This window comes from Camelus bactrianus, chromosome 8, assembly GCF_048773025.1.
Source record: "Camelus bactrianus isolate YW-2024 breed Bactrian camel chromosome 8, ASM4877302v1, whole genome shotgun sequence".
Lineage (NCBI taxonomy): Eukaryota > Metazoa > Chordata > Mammalia > Artiodactyla > Camelidae > Camelus > Camelus bactrianus.
In genome coordinates, this window is record NC_133546.1 from 82,970,536 (window position 1) to 82,992,234 (window position 21,699).

The window sequence follows — 21,699 nt, forward strand, 5'->3', positions numbered from 1 at the left end:
GCATCAGTCTTAGGTAGCTCACGTGTCTCTGAGTCATTGGAGCCAAGTTTCCTTGGTGATCCTGCCCTGCCCTCCATAGTAAAAAGAAATCTTTAATTTTCTGAAACTAGGAGGATGTCTGCCTGTCTCCATTAACCAAACTCTGAGTTTTCAACCCCCTGAAATTGACAGGATTTACTGTCCTTTATTTTCAGCATCTTAAGACATTATTCCACTGGGGAAAGCATCCAGGTAAGAATTGTTTTCTCCCTCAGCAGTGCCATCCCAGGGCAACAGGAACACACCAACTGTGGGAGGCTTTCTCCACTCTTTCCTGCCCCCAGGCTTTTTCACAAGCAAACAGTGAGGTCCATGGAGAAGGGGCTGCGACCATCTGTGATCCCAGGACTCCATACTCTCCCAACTGGGAGTGCTCAGCTTTGAGCAGTTCATTAAGGAGTTAGTTGATACTTTTGTATCTGTTTGCATCCCCACCTTGTCTCCTTCTGTTACCCTAAAAGGGGGAAGGAAAAGGCCCCAGTTCTTGACTTACTCAAAAGATAAGAATTCACATGGGAGATGAAAGCATTGTGCAGTGAAAGATTTTATTAGGAAAGGTGAAGTACCCCTCCAAGAACAGGAGGCAGGCTGATCCAAGTGCACACAGCAATGGTCTTTGCTCCTTCCTCTTGTACCCTCACTTAGAGGTGGTCTTTTGATTGATTGATGGCTCTTGCCCCTGGAGTGCTCAGTCATGTTTGTCCCCTTTTGTGAATGCCCTTATCCATGATGAACACAGAAAAACCCATGGAGGGGCCAGAACCTCAATGCTAATTATATTACAATGAGCACTGTGTCATGTCCGGTTAGGTCCTTGTCACTACCATGAAGCTCCAGCCTTTTAGTTCTAACTGGTTTCTTGCTGGCACTCACTTAGAAGAAGTAAAGCCCCTTTATGCTGGAGGCAGGCATGCCACCATCATCCAGACCATCCTCTCTCTCCTCCACCTGTCTGCCTGGTGCCCCCACTTATCTAACTACCTAACACTTTCAGTGCTCTGGGACAGGTGACGGATTGCCAGTGTCTTGTCTGTCTGGAGGCTCATGACAGCGTTCCTCAAATTTTACCCTGATGGTAACCATTCAAAGTCAGCACTCTGATGGGTTCAGCAGCAGTGTGATTTTGCAGATTTCCCAGCTTCTTCTTATGGTTTGATAAGTATGACACTCTTTCCATGTGTCTATCCTTAGATGGAACCAGGTCTCTGTAATACATGTGATTAAATCACTAATTATTCATGGTTACCAAGATTCCAGGTATTTTTGGTTATTATGTTATTAATATTTCATGATGAAACCAAAATAAAGATGTGTTCTCCTTTGAAATATGCCAAAATATAGCTTAAAATCTAATGTTTTATTTTTATTCCATTAAATTAAAAAATACAGTTCCTGTCTATTTAAAGCAATAAGAAAGAGATGTGGGATTTTCTATGTATACTTAGGGGAACCTATGTACTTTGAAATATGTGACAATGTTTATTGAATTTTTTATACGTATTGCACACATGAGGGTATCTATAAGCTACATATGACTTAAAGTAAAATAATACTCTGATAACTGTAGAATTAATAATCATTTAAAAATATACAATGGCAAAGACACTTGAAGCCCTTGGAGGCTCCTCCCCACTAAATTCTCCTTTTGCTCTAGAGGTAACTCCTACCATGTGTCCTATGTTAACCAGTTCTTTGCTAGTCTTTGTATTTTTACTGTAAATGTATGTATCTGTAAAACATGCCATTTATTTTTGCTTGTTTGGAATTTTACATAAATTGAGCTAAACCTCATACATGTATGACAGAGTCTGGAGATCCATCTGTGTTAATATCTATGTCTATAAGTGTGGACTTTCAGAACAGGGACTCAAGAGCCAGAAGGCCTTGTTTTGAATATTATATCATTAACTTTACAGCCTTCATATAGAAGTTCCTTAATTTTCCTGTCCTTTTTCTTTGTGTGTAAAGCATATTGTCATATTAATTAAACAAATTAATGCAGTCGATTCATATAGCTAACTAATACAGCTCAAGGCTATATGACCCTTTAACTTTTAAAGCCCCCTTCATTTTGAAGCGGCTCTATTTAAGAAATAGAAGACAAATTGTAAATTACTATCAGTCACAAAATAAAATATTAATTACAATAAGAAAAAAATCACAATTATAAATATATTTCTAAATGTAACAAAAATAACTGACCATATAAACACATTCTAGGACTGTTTCCAGGTCCCTGGAAAGGTTTGTACAAATGAGGTGCTCGGAAACAAATTCCATCAGCTTCATGGCAAGTCTGACTCCGCATATGTAAAACACTGAATAATAGTTCTGTAAAAGTGACTGATATTTTTATGTATTTTTTTATGCATGTTAATAGAAATTTTTTACAGTATTGTTTCCTTAAGTGAAATAAAATTAATCTAACTAATTAAATGTACCATCAAATAATATTGTCACATAGAATTTTCATACTTTTGGTTTTAGTTTTCTTTTGTTGTTGTTCTCAAAGTTTATTGTTGCAGGGATTAAAAAGAAATTGAAACTAATGCTGTTATTCACTCGTGCAGCTAAATACCTTCAGGCACATATGAGACACGGAATGAAAATTTGAAGCTTATCTTTCTGCAGTCAGGGGTTGGGGACGAGGGAGGGAAGCACGCTCCAGCTCCGGGGGAGGGGGCTGTTTGCGAGTGTATGCGGTGCGCGGTCCAGATCCGGGGATGCCCGCAGGCAACGGGGTTCCCGAGGGGCGATCACATCTCCCAGGTGCCCCCCTGGGGCTCTAGATCCCACGCGCTTGGCACGACCAGCAGCGCGCCAGCCCCTCCCGCTCCAATTCGGACTCGCGGGTGGGCGGCAGAGGACGCACATCTGTCCCGCTGGAGACCTTTTCTCTCTCTGACTTGGACACAAAGCTGGGCCCAGTCAGCCCAAAGCCCCAGCTTCGGGAGCCCGGCTTTGACACCGCATACTCGCCAGCCCTGCACTGAGGCCAGCGTGGCAGGACCTGAGCTCCCAACCTGCCTGGAGAGGTTCTACCCGGGGCCAGGGCCGGCCACGTGGGCAGTCCCCTCTTCCACATCAGGCCTTGATGCTGGATGTCCCCGCTCCGCGTGTCCCGCCGCCACTGCCCAGGTCCGAATCCCTGCTGGGCGACTTTCTGGGCGTCACAGCCACGTTAGGGACAGGGGTGCGCATCGCTGAACGGTGGCGCCCGCGCCGGGCTTACGTTGGAGCGGGAGCGGCGGAGCGGTCTCGGGCGCAGCCACGCCGCCTGTGCCCGCGGCGCGAGAAGCTCCGGTCTCGTCCTGGAGTTACTTTCTCTCTCGGTCCCAACCCTCCCCGCACCCCTCCCGGCCTGGCCCCAGCTTCGCGCGGCCCCTCCCCTCCCCTTACCACCTCCTCGCCCTGCTCTCCGGCTGCCCTCCCGCCGCTCCCACCCCCTGTCCTCCCTCCCCTCTCTCCAGCGGCCTTCCCCGATGGCCTGCGAGAAAACCAGCCCCCACCCCAGCCGGTAGCTGGAGCCCCACGGCGGCCAGCCCAGGCGCAAAGGGCAGCGGTCCGGCTCCCAGTCACCCAGCGTGGCGCGCGCGAGCGGGAGCGCGCCGCCACTCCTGGCTGGGGGCTCAGCTGCGCCGCCTGGTGGTAGCTTTTCTACCAGATAACGCAGTTGCTTCACTTTTTGTTTGCTACCAATTTGAAATAAGAATTTTAATTCCTGTATATTTGGTTTTCTGCTGTGTTTCTTTGAATTGATACATGAAATTTTTTACTTTAGGAAAGAAAGGTGTTAAGAGTAATATATCTATCAAATTCAATTTATATATTTAATTTATATTTCACTGTGCTATTTATTGATGAAAGATTAAATATCTAAGTAAATACGCCAGTAAAAAATTGCCATAATTTTTAGAAAATCACATAAATTTTTAGATAATAGTATTTCTGTGACCTTCAATAATTAGAAGCTTGCCTAAATTACTTTTATTGCTATTTTATAAACATATATTGTGTGCACATTAAAAGCTAGGAAAATAGTTTTCACAATATTACAAAGTAAAAAGCATACTGACATAATCAAACTTAGAAAGGAAACGACTTTAATGTCACTGTATATGAAAGCAATGCATGTTACATAGAAAACTGCATTTAAAGTGTACTAATATGTGGAGACCATGTAATTTAGAACAGTGAGTACAAACCTAATATGAAATGGGAAAATAAACTTAAATTTACAATTGACCACATTGTAACAGACAGAATTTATCTTTTACATCGTAACAAACGCCTATGGTTAAATACAGGTCTGAAATTCAGCTGCTGGAGTCTGGTGTAATCACACCTGATGTTCACTGCCTTGTACATTCTGACTGAAAAGTGCTCATCACCTACAGGTTGTCAAAACTTGTGATTATAATTCTCACACAATATATTACAGTCAATTAGCACTAGCCATACAATTTTCAAAATTTTAGAAATGTACTACAAATTTTCTTCCCCCCCACCAGTTCCCTTCTGTGCTGTCTTGAAAATAAAATTAGCAATCAACTCAGTATAATACATTATTTTAGGTATTTCCTATTGACTTTCCAGATATTAGCACCCTGAGGCAACTGTTAATAGTGTTGAGGCCTATAAAGATTTAATCACTGAGAAAATATTTATGGAGTGTCTATTAGCAGCAAGACTATACAGACGTAATAAGGGTTCTGAATAAGTCAAGATTTTGTCCCTGAATATAAGAAGTGTCGGTTCTAAGGCCGTAGCTCTCCCTGGTGACTAAACATCACAATCACACATTTGACTTCATCTGTTTAAGATTGGGAGAATGCTGAGAAAATCAAAGAATAAAAGATCAGAAATGCTGAATCAGGATGGAGGTAAAGAGTAGAACTGATGTATCTGTGTTAAAGAAAAACTCAAGAGATGATTTTGATGTTTCGCTAAAGTAGTGGAGAATTGGGAAAGAGGAAGATGGGTTAGTAATTGTAATATCACAAGAGCAGGTCAGTTCTAGAGTCTGACTGGTTGGATGCCAATCTTAGACCATTGCTTTGACGTATGTCTTATTCTGCTGGGTTGCTGTGACAAAATCCTACCACATTAGTGACATAAACAACAAAAATGTCTTTCTCACAGATCTGAGGCTAAGTCCAAGATCAAGGTATGAGCACGTTAATGTCCTGGGTGAGGGCCTCACCTTATGGCTCATAGCCAGTCTTCTCCTGTGTTCTCAAATGATGGAATGGGTGAGAGATCACTGTGGGGTCTCTTTTCTAAGGGCACTGACCCATTCCTGGGGGCTTCACCCTCACAACCTAATCACCTCCCACAGGCACCAGGATTTCAATGGATGAACTGTGGGGTGGGGCACACATTCAGCCCATAGCGGTCAATGACCCCCAAACTTAATTTAACATCAGTATATTTCAGTTTTCTTGTATATAACATGGGGCTAATAGTAGTGCATTTTAAAAAGATAGTTTAAAGGATGAAGTTTATTTATTTAAATTCTTAATCACAGTGCCTGACATATTTAAGTGATCAATAAATATTTATCGAGTTTTACTTTAAGTGTAGTGAAAAGATCCATGCTTTATTCAAAGTGGGGAGGCAATATTAAAATATGACTTATTCAGAAATGCTGTCTGGAATGGTGATTGTAAAGTTGAGTCTGGAAGATTCTGCTTCCACTTAGAAGAAAGAGGAAAAAACATGGAAAGATATATAAGTTAGAAGTGATCACACAATATTCTGATTGAGACAATATCTAAATTAAAGGGATTTCCTGTTGCAGAATGACACAGCAAATTAAGATACTTTAATAAACATTCTCAAGGTTATATTCTTGGATAATTTTCACTTCACTGGGTGAAGGGATCTTGATTATAGCAGATAGCGAAGGGCTGTGCTTTCTAGATAGCCATATAGGAAAACGGTGGAAAACTTGTTTATTTCAGGTTTTAAGGGTTATTTTTAAAAGATTATTTGAAAATAGACTTTAAAAACATGTATGCAGTTTGGGATAAAATAATATATAAATGTAATTACAAATATCAGATATACTTTGTGTTTGGATGATCGTTTCCAGTTATTCTCATCCAGCAAAGGTGCTCATCTTTGTTCTGATGTGGTCCCCTGAGCTGTTCTGCTTGTGAAAAAGCTTTCTCATACTTGCATTCCTGTGTGCTTGTCTATCTTACACACACTGGTTATCTTACTGTTCCACTTCAGGTCATCGAGAATTCTTTTTGGCTTGTGAGATTTTTCAAAATATTTTTAACTTGAATCATCCTGAATTGGCATCTGCAGAAGTTTGACCTCTTCCTTATGATACCCGGCCATGTGTCCACTACCTGTCTTGGTGTTAACTGGAGGGATGGCTCTGGCCTTTCTGTTTGGAATCTCTGTTCTACTGCCTAAGTGCTTGCCCAGGAACCCTGTTTTTCATGATAGCCTACGGTGGTGTTGGGGGTGTTATCACACAGTAGTATTACACGGCGATGTCTTTGTTAGGGTCTAAGCCCCAGATCTTCTCCCATTGTCCAGGTCATGAGGCTTTTCCTGTAAGTCCACAAAAGCTCCCCCTGGGAGCTGCAGAAACATGATATGCATAATCTTCTATAATATGACATTGAGAAATTTTATTTTGTTTGATAGTTATTAAGAATGTATTCTTCTGGAGCTAAATAATACGGAAGCCAGAACACACAGGATGTTTCCCTTTCTCTTCAGCCCCTCCTCCCCTTCACCCTCTCTTTGACTTTCTTGATGGAGAGAATATTTTCATCATTCGAGACCTAGATTCAACAGCCCCATAATAATTTATTTCCTTGATTGCCATCAATCTGTGTCTATCAGTTGGAGGGAAGCCATTTTTAACAGAAATGCACATGTTGTGAATACAGGTAAATTCAGAAACACAATAGAGAAGATTTTTGGAGCCATGCTTTGTGGATATTGCTAAGTCCCTGAATACTACAATATTTTAAAGATACAGGGATAAAAAATAACAGATGAGGGAAAGTTTTCTTAAACAAATGATGCTGACACAATTAGTTACAGTTTAGAAAAAGAAGTAAAGATGGATACTTACTTCCTTAAAAAAATTTGAAAGGAAATGTTAAAGGGTTTGATGGAATTGTTACAACAATAAGGGAATGAGTGAAATGCATTGGGAAATGTATTAAATTAGAATGAAAAAGGGTTTTCTAATCATAAAGTTGACATAAAGAATGAAAAAAATCCCAATCAAAAATGTTCTACACAAAAATTAAAAGATGAGTAATACATTAAAAGTAAAATTGAAGAACAAACATGAAAAATAGTAAACTCAATACTTAAAAACTGGAAAAGATAATAAAGAATTCTTAGAGGGTACATCCTAATCATTAACAAATATATGAACAAAAACCTTTAAATAACACCTATAGTAAGAGATTCTGAAAATGTGCAAATCACAGCTTAAGAAGACAGGTGCATCATCCCCTCCTGGTCATCCTCATTCTCTGCTGCTGAGACAGTGAAGACACCACTTTTGACTCTAGTTTACAGGTTGTTGTTTCCTGACCTCAGGAGATCTGTCAACTTTTCTTCCCTTTACCCATGCATTTCCACTGTATTTCTAGCCTCTCGTCTTCAGCCCTATCAGGATATTTGACCTCCTTTGATTTGGGCACTTTTCTCTCTGCTTGCTTCTTTGTTCTCCTTTCCTGTCTTTATTCCTATTTCAGTTCATGATTGACAAGGTCAGCAGTGTGTGTAGGGGCTTAAAAGCCCGGCCTCTGGAGGAAACTTACTGGTGTCTGAGCCTAGCTCTGTTTACTAGGGGCCAAGTGAAACTAAGAAGATGACTTGACTTCTCAGTATCCCCCGCTCTAAAATGGGAGGATTGTAGTAGTCTCTTGTCATTGGTTTGTTATAAGATCAAATATGTCAATATGTATGGATTACTTAGATTAAGTATCTGGCATATAATAGCTGCTATGTAAGTAGGATTCAAATGCACTGATGATCTGTTTTTTCATTTTGCATACATAGTTTGGGTTATTATATTTCAAGCTTACAGTGTTTTGTAATTCAGTGTTTCTTCTTTAGAGAAACATATTGATCATTCTTTCTAGATTTCTAATTTTTTAAAATTCATAAAGATTCCATTAGCCAAAGTGATATATGGCTTTATTTTAATAAACTTAATTTTTCATTTTTATGTACTCCATACATAACTTATTTTTAATAACAACTTTATTGAAATATAATTCTCATATGATGAAATTAACCCCCATAAATGTGCAATTTAGTGGTTCCTAGTATATTCCCAACATTATTCAGTCATGAAAGCTATTAAACTTTAGAATAATAGGATTCCATAGCTATTAGTGGTTATTTCTAGCACCCCACCCCCTCAGCTCCTGGTAAGACTAACATATTTTCTGTCTCAATAGATTAGGCCATTCTGGGCGTTTTCATATAAACTGACCCCTACAATTGGAGGCTGTTTTCATTATCATAATGTTTTCAAGATTCATTTATATTGTAGTATATATCAGTACTCTATTCCTTTTAATTGGTAAAAAAAAAAATTCTATTGTATATAGGTATTCAATTTTGCTTTTGCCCATTCATCAACTGATAGCTTTTTGAGTTGTTTTCACTTTTGGTTACTATAAACATTCGTGTATAGTGTGTGTGTAGACATATGTTTTTATTCTTTTGGATATATGCCTAGGAATGCAATTGTTACACACAGAATAGCTCTTTGTTTAAATTTTGAGGAACTGTCAAACTGTTATTTAGAGTGGGTACACCATTTAATATTCACACCAGCAAAGCTGAAGGTTCCAACTTTTCCACATCCTTCCAAAAGTTGTTATTGTCCTTTTTTTTTTCATTTTAGCCATCCTAGCAGGTGTGAAGTTGTATCTCATAGTGATTTTTATTTTCATTTCCCTAATGACTAATGAGGCTGGACATTTTTTACTGTACTTATTTTTTATGTGCTCTCTGTAAATTTTTTTTGAACAATATCTATTAAAATCATCCAAGATGTACTGCAGATAATGGTTATCGTGTCTCTTTTCATGCCAATACTTTTTTTTTTTTTTTTTGCCTGGCGGCACTTGCTAGAACTTGGGAGTAGCAGGCCCTTTTGTACTTCTGACTTAAAAAATAATGATTTTAGTGTTTCACTGGTGATTAGGTTTTTGTAGAAATGCTTTTTCAGGTTAATACAGTGCCTTTGCATTCCTAGTTTACCAAGAGGTTTTTTTAAAAAAAAATTTATTATGAATAGATGTTGACATTTAAGGCTTTTTGTATATCTGCAAAGATGATTATATAACTTTTATAATTAAGCTCCTAACATGGTGAATTACATTGATACATTTTCAAATATTGAACAGTCTTTTATTTCATTCTTGAGGTAAACCCTAATTGATTATGAAATATCAAGTACATGCTAAATAGTATTTGCATATATTTGGCATTTTTGTATCAATATTCAAAAGTGAGATAATTTTCCTTTCTTGTACTAGTTTAATCCAGTTTGTATATCAGAATTTTACTGGCTTTGTAAAATTAATTTTTTAGCTTTCTTTTTCTATTCTTTGAAACAGTTTATATAAGGTAGGAATTATTTATTCTGTAAAGGTTTAGTAAAATATATGACATTCTTTTGGGAAACATATTGGATATTTATATTTTAAAAATTACTATTGTCAACTGCTGTAGCAGGTGTTCTTAAGATCCAGAATTTATATCTAAATCTTTAGATGAAATCTTCCTTAGATATATGGTCCCTAATAATCTTCCTTAGATTGCCCTCAGATGACTTTTTAGCACTTGGAGAATAGCATGTCTTTTCTGGTTACACACATTCTATTTTTAAAAAAAAATCTTCAAAATGTTTACATTGTTCTTTATTGAGTTTAATCTCATTAGTTTTGATTCATCATTACAGCTAACTGAGGTGTTTTAATTTTTAATTTGTTTAAATCATTTAAAACTATTTTTTTGTCTTTAAAATATTTTATTTTGAAACAACTTTAGAGCCACAGGGAGTTGTAAAGAGAGTTTAGAAAGTTCTATTTACTCTTCTTTCTGTTTCCTCCAAAGGTTACATCTTACACAACTATAGTACAACATCATAACCAGAGGTTTGACATTGGTACAATGTAAGTGCAGTTCTCCGTTATTTCATCCCGTGTGTGGATTTCTGTAATCACCACTACAGTCAAGATACAGAACTGTCTCATAATCGCAAAGATCTTTCCTACGCTATTTCTTTATAATTACACACTCCCCGTCCCCTCCACCATTCCTGACCTCTGACAACCACTCTTCTGTTTCCATCTCTATAATTTTGTTATTTTGAGGATTCTTGGTATATACTAGATATGAGTCCTTTGTCAGATGTGTGTAATTTCTCCTATCACATAGCTTGCCTTTTCACCTTCTTCCCAGGGTCATTTGCTGAGCAAAATTTTAACTTTTGATAAATTGTCTTCTTGATTCATTGACTTTTCTCTATTTTTTGTTTTGCATTTCATTAATTTCCTCTTTTTATTTCCTTTCATTTGCTTGCTTTGGGTTTACTTTTATCTTCTTCTAGGTTATTAAGGTGAGAACATAGATTATTGATTTGAGACTTTTTCTCTTTTCTAAAATTTTTCCTTTTGGCACTGCTTTAGTTATGTTCCACACATTTTAATATTTTGTATTTTCTATTTTCATCCTGTTCATATAGTTTTTAGTTTCCCTGAGCCTTCCTCTTTGATCCATAGATTATTTAGAACCATGTTGTTTAGTTTACAAGTGTTTGGGGGTATTTTCTCGTTACCCATCTCTTGCTGCTTTCTGGGTTATTTCCATTGTAGTCAGAAAGCATTGTCTGTATGGTTTCAGTTCTTTTAAAGTTTTGAGGTTTGTATTATGATCAGTATTAAGTTTACTTTGGTCCCCTGTGCACTTGAAAACAATGTGCGTTCTGCTCCTGCTGGGCAGAGTACTCTCTTCGTGTTGGTTAGACCCTGCAGGTTGATAGTATTGTTGAGTCCTGTATCCTTGCTGAGTTCCCCTCTACTTGTGCCATCAGTTGCTGAGAGAAGGGATTGAAGTCTGCAGCTGTAACTGTGCACTCTTCTACTTCTCCTTTCGGTTTTTGCTTCATGTATCGTGCAGCACTCTTCTTTGGTACATGCACATTTAGAATTGCTATGTCTTCTTGATGGATTGACTTTTGATCATTATTTAGTATCCCTCTCTGTTAGTGGTAATTTTCTTTGCTATAAATTTTACTTTTTCTGATAGCAATGTGTCCACTCATACTTTCTTTGATTAATGTTTATGTGGAATATCTTTTTTTCATGTGTCTAGTTTTAACCTACATATAGGCATACCTTGGAGATGTGGTGGTTTTGGTTCCAGACCACTGTAATAAAGCAAATATCACAAGAAAGCCAGTCATATGAAATTTTGGTTTCCCAGTCCATTTAAAAGTTATGTGTATACTGTGCTGTAGTCTGTTAAGTGTGCAATAGCATTATGTCTAAAACAACAATGTATGCACCTTAATTTAAAAATATTTTATTGCTAAAAAATGCTAACCATCACCTGAGCCTTCAGTGAGTCGTGGTAGTTACATCAAAGATCTCTGATCACAGATCTCCATAAACAAATTAATAATAATAAAGCAGTTTGAAGTGGTGTGAGAATTACCAAATGGTGACACAGAGACACAAAGTGAGCAAATGCTGTTGGAAAAGTGAAGCTGATAGACTTGCTTGATTCTGAATTGCCACAAAACTTCAATTTGTAAAACTCAATAAACTGAAGTGTAGTAAAACAAGTATGTTTGTATACTGTTAAATTGAAGTGTTTCTTATAGACAACATAGAGCTCAGTCATTTTTTTTAAATTGACTGTTATTTAGCTGGTGTGTTTAGACCACTTAGATTTATTGTGGTTATTGATTGGTCCTTTTTCTGTTTGTTCTGCTTTTCACTTCTCTGTTTTGCTTTACGTGACTTTTGTGGATTACCTGAAAATGCTTTAGAACTTAATTTTGACTTATCTGTGTTGTTTTTGAGTGCTTCTCTTTGTGTATCATTTTTTTTTTAAATTGAAGTTGAGTCAGTTTACAATGTTGTGTCAGTTTCTGGTGTACAGCATAGTAGATCAGTCATACAGATTTATTCATTTTCATATCTTTTTCATTATAGGCTACTACAAGATATTGAATATAGTTCCCTGTGCTACAGCTCTTTGTGTATCTTTTTAAGTGGTTGCTGTAACCATTACATCATATACACATAACTTTTCTTAGTCTGCTGGTGTCAACACTTACCAGTTTGTTATGATAGTCTTGTATGTTTCCTCTTCACATACTGAGAAGTGCATCAGCATTATAATTTTTGCTTCAACTACCAAACAAAATTTAGCAAACACAAAGGAGTAAGAAAGTGTAATTGTCCATATTTGTACTATTTTTATTGTTCTTCCTTCCTTCCTGATGTTCCAGGATTCCTTCTTTTATCATTTTCTCTTTGTTTTGTCCATTCTTTTAGAGTAGATATGTTGGTTGACAAATTCTGTTAGTTTTGTTCATCTGAGAATGCCTTATTTTGCTATTTAAAAAGTTTTTTTTTTGACACAACATTGTAAGCTGACTATACTTCAGTTAAAAATACATACTTAAAGTAAAAACATTTTCTTTTATTGAAGTACAGTCCATCTATAATGTCGTTACTTTCTGGTGTACCACAGAGTGATTCAACTTTATATATATAGGCCATTATGAGGTACTGAATTCCCATGCTGTACAGGAGGACCTTGTTGTTTATCTATTTTATAGATAATAGTTAGTTGATTTGCTCTTCATTTTTGAAGGATATTTTTGCTGAATACAGAATTCTGAGTGGGCAGTTCTCTCAACACTTGAAAAATATGTATCTTCCTTTTGGGCTCCCTGATTTCTGATGAGAAATTTGCAGGAGGCATTCAGAATTTTTTCTTTGGTCTTTAGTTTTTAGGTGTTTAACTATAATATGTCAGAGTGGATTTCTTTGGGTTAAGATCCTGTTTGGAATTTGTTCATTCTTAAATATTTAGGTTTGATTATTTATTTATATTTATTTATTTATTTATTTATTCATTCATTCATGACAAATTTGGCAAAATTTTAGCCATTATTTCTTTGAATACTTTTCTAGCCCTACTGCTTTATCCTCTCTGGGACTCAGAATGCATAAATGTCATATTCATTGATATTGCGCCCATCTGTCCCTGAGGCCCTGTTCATTTTTCAGTCTATTTTCTCTTTGTTTTTCAATTTGGGTAATTTCTATTGTCGTGTCTTCAAGTTCAGTGATTCATCTGTTCTTTTCTGCTGTTGAGTCCATGTATTGAGATTTCTATTTCAGGTATTAGGTTATTTGGTTCTAAAATTTCCATGTGGCCTTTTACCTTTGCTGTGATTTTGTGTTTCTTTGCTGACTTTTTTGTTTGTTTGTTTGTCTTTCATTTGTTTCAGGTGTGTTTGTAGTTGCTCATTCTGTGATGGCTTTTAAAGTCTTGTTTGGTAATTGTTACCTGTGTCATGCCAGTGTTCTTATCTATTGATTATCTTTTCTCCTTTCACTTGAGATGTTCCTGGTTCTTGCTATGTTGAGAGAATTTTTGTTATTCAGTGCTGGACATTTTGGGTATTATATTATGAGGTTCCAGATCTTATTTATATATTATGTTTTAGTAAGTCATTTCTGTTAATGCTCCAGCAGGGAGAAGGGGATAATGCCAGTTAGGATTTGAAGCTCAGATTTTAATCTTGGCCTTTGCTGACACTCATCTGGGGAGGGGATCCATGTTACTGCTGATTGTGGACCAGAGTTCGGGCTTCCCCCCAAGACCTCTGCAGGTACCTTCTTTCTGGGATGGCAAGGGGTGCCCTACTGTCATTGGTGGAATTCCTGATGTTCCACTGGGCCTCCTGTCATAACCCCAACATGGAGGCAGTGAGGGGAATGGAGGTCCTCGTTCCACATGTGGTGTCTACATTGCAGGTGGGGGCTTGTTTTCCTGTAATGTTTGGCTGGAGTCAGGCAGTAACTGTGTAAGTTTTCTGTGTTTCCACTGTCCCTTCATCTCCTTTGGCTGGAGAGAGCAGACTTTCTGGGGACATTTTTTATTTGCTCCCATTGGCGTTTCTGGGTTGTTGGCTTCCCTGGCACCTAGTGTGGGATGCATGAGACAAAAAGAAAACTCAGGAAGTCACCACTGTTTAGTTCCTCAGGTCCTGATCCCTGGCCAGTCTGCCACATTCTCTTCACCTCTCAGCATGTTTTTGTTTCTTTCAAATATAAAGCCTAGGGAGTCTAGCCATGCTTAGTGGGAAGAGCAGGGAAAAGTATGTTTATCCATCTTTCCAGAAGCAGAAGTCCAAATTTAATTAACTTTGAATGGGTAATACATTCATGTGACATACAAGTTGAGTGATATAAAAAGAAGTTACAGTGAAATTAACTTTCTCCCACCCACTTCCCCTCTTAGATGGCAACAGTGCTTCTGGTTACTGTGCTTCCTTCTGAGGTAACTTTACAGATACCAGCAGACATACACAGATGCGTTGTTACCCAGGTGGTGGCATACTGCATACACCGTATCCTGTTTTTTTTTCTCATAACACTGCATTTTAGTGAACCTTCTAGATTCATACAAGAAGAACTTCTTTACCATTTTTCATGGCCTCATGCTGTTCCAGTGCATGGAGATGCCATGTGTATGTAACCACTTGCACTGTTTAGGTGTTGGTCCTGTTACTTGATATATTTATTTTCCCTTCCATCTTAGTGTCTTCTGCACATTTCTTGTGTTTTCTGTGTACACCTGAGTCAGGGTCCTGTGTAAGCTAAAGTGTGTTGGAGACAGGTGCTGGTGACTGAAGTCTTCATTCTATGATAAGTCATATGTATACTCCATAAGTATTTGGAGATACTCATTACAGCTGCTTTCCTAGACTTGGTTCTCCATCATGTTCACAAGGGCTCTTTGGTCCACAGCTTGCTTTTCATAGGTGTCAACAAAAGATTTTGGGTATAAGCTCTATACACCCTTATTCACTTTCATGGGTTTAGGTGCTTCCACATAACAGTTAACAGAATGTATGTGCTTTGATGTTGTTATTTCTAAGGGGCATGAAAACACAGGTCTACTATGATTTGGGGTCAGAGTACTTGTATCTACCTTTTGGGAAAGATGAGATTTATTTGTTATCATTTAAATTTTTGAGCGTGGTAGTTTCATTCTCACTAAATTAGCACTTTTTCTTTAGGGTGGTGATTTTTTTCTTTTGAGTAGAAATATTGCCCTCAAATTCTTGGTGAACTTGAGTAAAGTCATGAATTGAAGAACCTTTTTGCCTTTGTCTCTTGATAGTCTTTCATGTTCTCTTGGCAGTTTAATGCTAAATCCATGCATAATTAAGTTTGATCTTGCAAAGAGGATGGAGTCTGGAACTTGCACTGATAGACTGGAACTTGCACTGACAGACTGTGTGAGGATTTTTTTTTAATTTCAATTTTTCAATTTGATATATCCAAATATATAAAACATCAAGATTCTTACACCAGTTATCTCAAATGAGACCATACAAAGCAATTTTAAAGTGTATACAACAATCATTCCCCCCTTCAGTTTTGCTACTTTATACAACTATGGGATAGACAGAAAATTGAATTGCATGTGCCTAGTTGGAAAATTTCACCTGTTTACAAAAAAAAAAAAAGGAAGAAATTAAGAAAACAAAATCAAACATGTAGGATACTTGCTACTTTGTGTCTGCAAGTCAATTTACAATCTTTTTTTTTTTAATTTAGTAGGCACTTGGGACTGAAAATTTTAGCTGCCCAGTTTTATCCAACTACCCAACAGAAAGCAGCACAAATGAAAGTCCCAACACTCTGTAAACTTTGAGGGACTGAGAGAGTAGACACTATTTTTTATCTGTAGTAGATTCAATTGTTGAGCCTGCAAATGTAGGCTTTTTTCTCTTAACAGAAATAAATATCCTCAGGGCCTTTCCTCTAGCTTCAGTGGGCTGAGTTCAAGAATAGTGACGAACCCCTCATGTGAAATTTAAAGTGTGACAACTCTGAAGTATTCTGATGCATTATACAAAATTTTGCTAGTTGCATAGACCAAAGACAGATGTTTTGCTAAATGGCACTGAAGAAAATCCTGACCCAAGTGGCACTACTTGGTCCAAATGTTACTGACCAAAGAAAATGATACAACCATATTTATAGGCTCACCTTTAAGAAATGGTTGACATTAATACTGTACATATTTTACACATCAAATACATAGTCCAAGAGTGTATAAAAGAAATTCATGCATTATTACCTTTAAGAATATCAATGTACAACATACCCAGGCAGCCCCAGTAATTGTGACATTTCAGGTGGACACAGTGTTATGTACAAAAACAATCAATTTATCTTCTGTGTTAAGTATATAATTTAAAGAAACTTCAGAGATTACTGAGGAAAAACTTAGTCCACTGAAGATTGGTAACAAGTGTCAATCTGTGGGATTTTTAAGTATTTCCTTTAAAAAAAAAAACACCCAGAAAACATAACCTCTGTACAAAGAAAAATATAAAAATTCTGGAAGATCATGTCTGATCACACTACATAATTTAGAATGAAATGTCAGTGGTTTAAAGTTTTTCTGTCTTATTCCTTTGGCAGCCTTAATTTGTGAACTAATACTCATATTTAGCTCAGCTGCTTTTATGGCACAAGATCCCAGTTTCAAAATGGTGGCACTGATTTTCCTTATAACAGCACTATTTTCAGCAGCAATTATATTTTTAAAGGTTAACAATTTGTACAACAAATGTCTAACGATGCTTCTTCCTACTTTATTCTCAACAGTTATGATCTTTACAAAAAGCTAATATCTACATAGAGAACCATCTTTTACTTGCCCCATCTCATCTCTGATTTGGTTGAGGAAGTACAGGCATTTCAGATTAGGTATTTATGTGTTTTAGATGGGATTCTTGGATTTATGTGAATATAAAAATAAGACAAAATAATTCTTAGGTACATTCCAGTGTCCCAGTAATTAGTTACATGATAAATAGTACCTACCTGCTGACCACCTATAAAAGATGAGACATTCCGAGGCACCCTAAAAACCTAGGTCAGTAACAGGTGAACAAGAAGGCCATTTTACTCAATTCTGATGCAGTCACCACTGACTGCTATTTAAGGTGTTTACTGGTAACCAGCAAGTTTAACTGAAGAGATGTCACTAAATTCAAACTGAAAATATATATTTAAAAGCAGCAATTTACATTGAGGGAAATATGGTTCTTGTGTGTTCTGTGTAAAGAGAGATTATGAATAAAGGGAATTGGCAACTGAGCACCCTAATTCAATTCCATGAATACAGGTTCCATGATAAGATATCTACTACATGCATTTTGCTTACAGTAACTGCCTAAAACTCACCAGCTGTATAGAGTTAAACTCTGTATTAAAGGACTATTGAGTTACAGGGGAATTGGCCATATCAGGTAGCTAGTGACATAGTACCAGTTGTGAAAATTGAGATAAATGAGTTGAGAAATGGATTCATTGAATATGTTAATATTGTGAATGAGAAGACAATTCACCAGGATAATATACTCACATGTGTGTTGATCTGACAAAAACCACAGACTGACATCAAATGGATAAAAAAATACTGGGGAAAAAGTGAAAATGCCAACCAAAATAACAAGGTGGGTGGGCTGGGTGGGAGAGCACATTTAAGGCATCTAAAAAAAAAAATTCCACACGGCTTTGGCTTATTAAAATATTTTACACTATCTTTTTTCTTTTTAAAGAAGATTTGAAAGCACCTACAAATCAAGCAGACTGTTAAAAAAATCCCGCATGGCAAATTCAGTTTGTAAGCGTCATTCAGATATTTGTCATGGAAAATAAAGAAGCCTCTGCCCATGAGATTGCACATGGTGGAAGAGGTCCTTCCAACCCTGTCTATCTTATGCTGGATGGCAGCCCAGAGGTTGGCTGTGCAGCAGCTACAAACAAGGTGTTACTCTCTGGAAGGGAAGGGACTGTGGAATTTCCACTGGTTGGCGAGCAACCCAGCTTTAATTTTTCCAGATACTCTGCATGTACAGGCTTATGACACTGGAGAACTTTGATGGCATCCTTTACTTTGAACCACTCTGTCTTCCTTCCTGTATTAACAGAATCTTCCCAGTCTTCTAATATTTCAGTGACAGTAAGGACATAGACATATACCCTGTGCTTTCTGTCTTGGTTCTCAAATATGCCCAGGAGTCTGCCTGACTTTACTTTGACTCCAGCCTCTTGGTAAGCCTTCCTCACGGCAGCACCGGCAGGCTCCTCCTGGGGCTCCAGTCCTCCTCCTGAGCCAGTCCACTGGTCCGGGACCGAAGCCTGCCCACCTGCAGCACCTCGTCCTCCTGCTCGCTCCGGAAGCACAGGGACGCCGCCCGCTTCTTGAAGCCCTCGCGGTCCTAGGTCCGTGGCCTAGGGGGGCTTGGACCTCATCGCAGAGGCGGGCTCTCGCTGCCGCGGCCCCTGCGGAGGCCGCCACCCCGCCGGGGCTCGGGGGCGAGGGCGAGTCTGGGCCAAGGGCGACGCGGCCGTTCAGTCCCGGAGCCGGCGGCCGCTCCGATGCGGGGCGGGGCGCGAGCGCCGGTCCCTGCAGCCCGGGCGCCGCGGAGGGAGCGCGGCCTCCGCCCGGGCATCTGCGGCTTTCCCCGGAGCCCGCCGCCCGCTCGCCCCGGTTCCCGCCGCTGCCGCCGCCGCCCAGGGCGGAGCGGGGCGCGAGGTGCGGGGAGACGGTTGCAGGGGCTCCCGCCGGCCCGGCAGCAGCGCCGCGGCCGCGCGAGGCGTTTGGTGTCGGCTGCGGGCCGTCCTGTCAGGGACCTCTGACGTGCTGCGTGTGCACAGGTGGCTGCGCGGTGCCCGTCAGTGCGCCGCCCGTGGCGGGGTCTGTGTTCGGGGACGGGTGTGTTTGTGGCTGCAGTTGCCGCAGTTCGTCCCGGCCCTCCAGACCTCCCCAGCCCCACTCTCGGCCTCGTGGTCCTGGCATGCCCGCTGCTTCTGCCCCGGATGCTTCCTCTGGGCTCCGCCCCCAACACGTCCACGTCACGCCTGCTGCCTTAGTCCTGCAGAAATCCTGCGCTTTGGATTTGTGCCACCTTCTGTAAGTTGAAAGCTTCTGGACCAAGTGCGGCAGTGAGATGGAGTCAGAAGAGGAGGTGAGCAAAGTGATTTCTGTCCTGTACATCTTTTTTTTCCTACCTTTTCAAGCTATTATTTCAAGATGCCTTTCTGAGGACAAGGTTTAAAATTCACTCCCTTAGCTTTGCTGTTATTCTTCATTTCTAATAAATTGGGAACTACACATACTCTACTTTTAAAAATTGTTGTATATGTTTACTCATTTGTTTTGGAATAAATTTGATGAAGATGAGTTTATGGGAAAGCAAAGTGTGACCAGGGGTTAGGAATTTAAGTGGAAAATTGAATCTTCATGAAGCTTTCCACATTTCATTAGATGTTAAATTCTACAGTGAAGTTTCATATGATTATTAACTATAAGTATATTCCTAAATATCGTGGTTAAACTTTTATTAAAATAATATATCATAAAGCCATTAATATTTTTACATAATACAGTTGTTTGATTATTGAATTTTTCTTGTGAGATATTAGTCAGCAACCTCAGTTTTTTCTTTTAGTGATTTTGTAACAAGAATAAAAATATATTTTAAATCTGTGTGACACAGTTTTATTAAAATGACTTGAGAATGTATGAGCATTTTTCAGTTTATTTTCTTCTTTCACATTATATTTTTAATTTTGTGTCCTTCTACATTGTATTCTAAAATTTGGAACCGATTGATATGTGCTTTTCACTTCACTATCATGAGGGATGTTTTTTCAAATGAAACTGAAAAATTTAGTAATTCATCTTTTGTCAGTATTAAAAGCAGACCAGCTAGGCTCCTTTGTGCCGCACTAAACATAATACCAGAACATAAGAAAGGTTTCTGTATTACTTTATGTGCTCTGTGATAGCGTCTATTCTGTGAACACTCTCAATTCCAAATAAGACCTTGACATTGAAAATTTACTTGTACATACACAGGGGTTATATTATGCTTCCTTGACCCTTGAAATGAGTATGGATGCAGACAGAAATCTTTGCGTTGTTCTCCCTAAGGTATTGCCATCAGAGAGTCAGCAAAAGTGGTTGACCAAGCCCAAAGGAGGGTGCTGAGGGGAGTTGATGACCTGGACTTTTTCATAGGGGATGAAGCCATAGATAAACCCACGTATGCCACAAAGGTAAACTCCCCACCGGGATTTGCTTCTGTAAGTGTATCACCAAGAACAGAGAGTAGGATGAATCATGCAAAATGGTAGATTTCATAGCAATTGTACTTGTGAGCTGTGTATTTTATTCTTGTGTTGGAAAAGAGGTTTTGTTGTTGTTGGTTTTGAATGGGGTATTTTTCAAAATTGAAGTATAGTTGATTTACAGTGTTGTGTTAGTTGAACAAGGTATTTTTCATGTGAGGAATCAAGTGAATTTAAGAAACCCCAGAATGCAGGATTGACTCTGGGAATGCTGGGCTTCATGTGAGAGCAAGATCTGCTTCTGTGGAAAATTGCAGGTTGACTCACTGACCTGTCAGATGCAGAAGAGCTGTAGACTGATTAATTAAAAAGAAGCACTAAAATTGTTTAACTAGGTATTTGTTCTAAAAACCTCCAAACTCCAAATGGAATGGTATGGCGGATTAGCTGTACTTTTGCATCTAATACTCCACTGTTAAGATGATACTTTGTACTTAGAGATGTGAAGTAGAATATAAATGATAATATAACTTAATATTTCTGGTAAAGTGCCTGTTATTTCTTTACATAAATTAACATTCACCCAGTGCAAAGGACCTGTTTTCTCTAATAACTCAGTCTCTTCTGGGCCAGTGTTTTTAAAACTGTTGCTCTTACTGACATGGACTGAAGCTTGACATAGTTTGATTTCTCTTGCTTTAGTGGCCAATAAGACATGGAATAATTGAAGACTGAGATCTAATGGAGAGGTTCATGGAACAAGTTATTTTTAATTTTCCCTGAGCTGAACCTTAGGGCCATCACTTTTTGATGGTGAGTAACTGGGACTGAGAGAAGAGCCCTGTGGATTCTTGGTTGCTTAGATTTTAAACCCAGGATATTCTTCCCTGGGGAGTTTTTAATTCCCACTAAAGCTCTTTGTATGAGTTGGAGTGCTTTTGGGGCAAATAACAGAAGGCTCAACCAAAATGTCCAAAACCAAAGAGGGCTTATTATCCCACAAAACAGGATGCCAGTGTCAGGCCACTCAGGACTGGTTACTTGAGCAGCTCAGAGATGGAGGTGAGAACCCAGCCTAATTCACCTGTTTGGCCTCTTGTGCTGGTTCCCCTCAGGCCCCAGGGTGGCTGCCCGAGTTCCTGTACTGACTTTTGGTGTATTTACTTTCAGAGTTTTAGAATTAAGACTCTCATCCTCAGAAACCTTCCTAGCAGATTTGCCCTGTCTGTCCATGCCCAGTGTGGGCCCTAGA

At 38.7% G+C, this 21,699-nt stretch overlaps 1 protein-coding gene and 1 pseudogene across 1 annotated transcript; one reads left to right on the forward strand and one right to left on the reverse strand.

The window, feature by feature from the left end:
• Positions 1–18,083: 18,083 nt before the first annotated feature.
• Positions 18,084–18,595, reverse strand: LOC141578494 (diphosphoinositol polyphosphate phosphohydrolase 2 pseudogene; annotated as a pseudogene).
• Positions 18,596–18,752: 157 nt separating this feature from the next.
• On the forward strand, positions 18,753–21,259 carry LOC141578289 (uncharacterized). Its single transcript, XM_074367912.1, has 4 exons — positions 18,753–18,791; positions 18,845–19,342; positions 20,311–20,435; positions 21,150–21,259. Exons 1-2 carry the CDS (start codon positions 18,753–18,755, stop codon positions 19,289–19,291), a joined length of 486 nt encoding a protein of 161 aa, XP_074224013.1. The 3' UTR covers positions 19,292–19,342; positions 20,311–20,435; positions 21,150–21,259.
• The last annotated feature ends 440 nt before the right edge of the window (positions 21,260–21,699 follow it).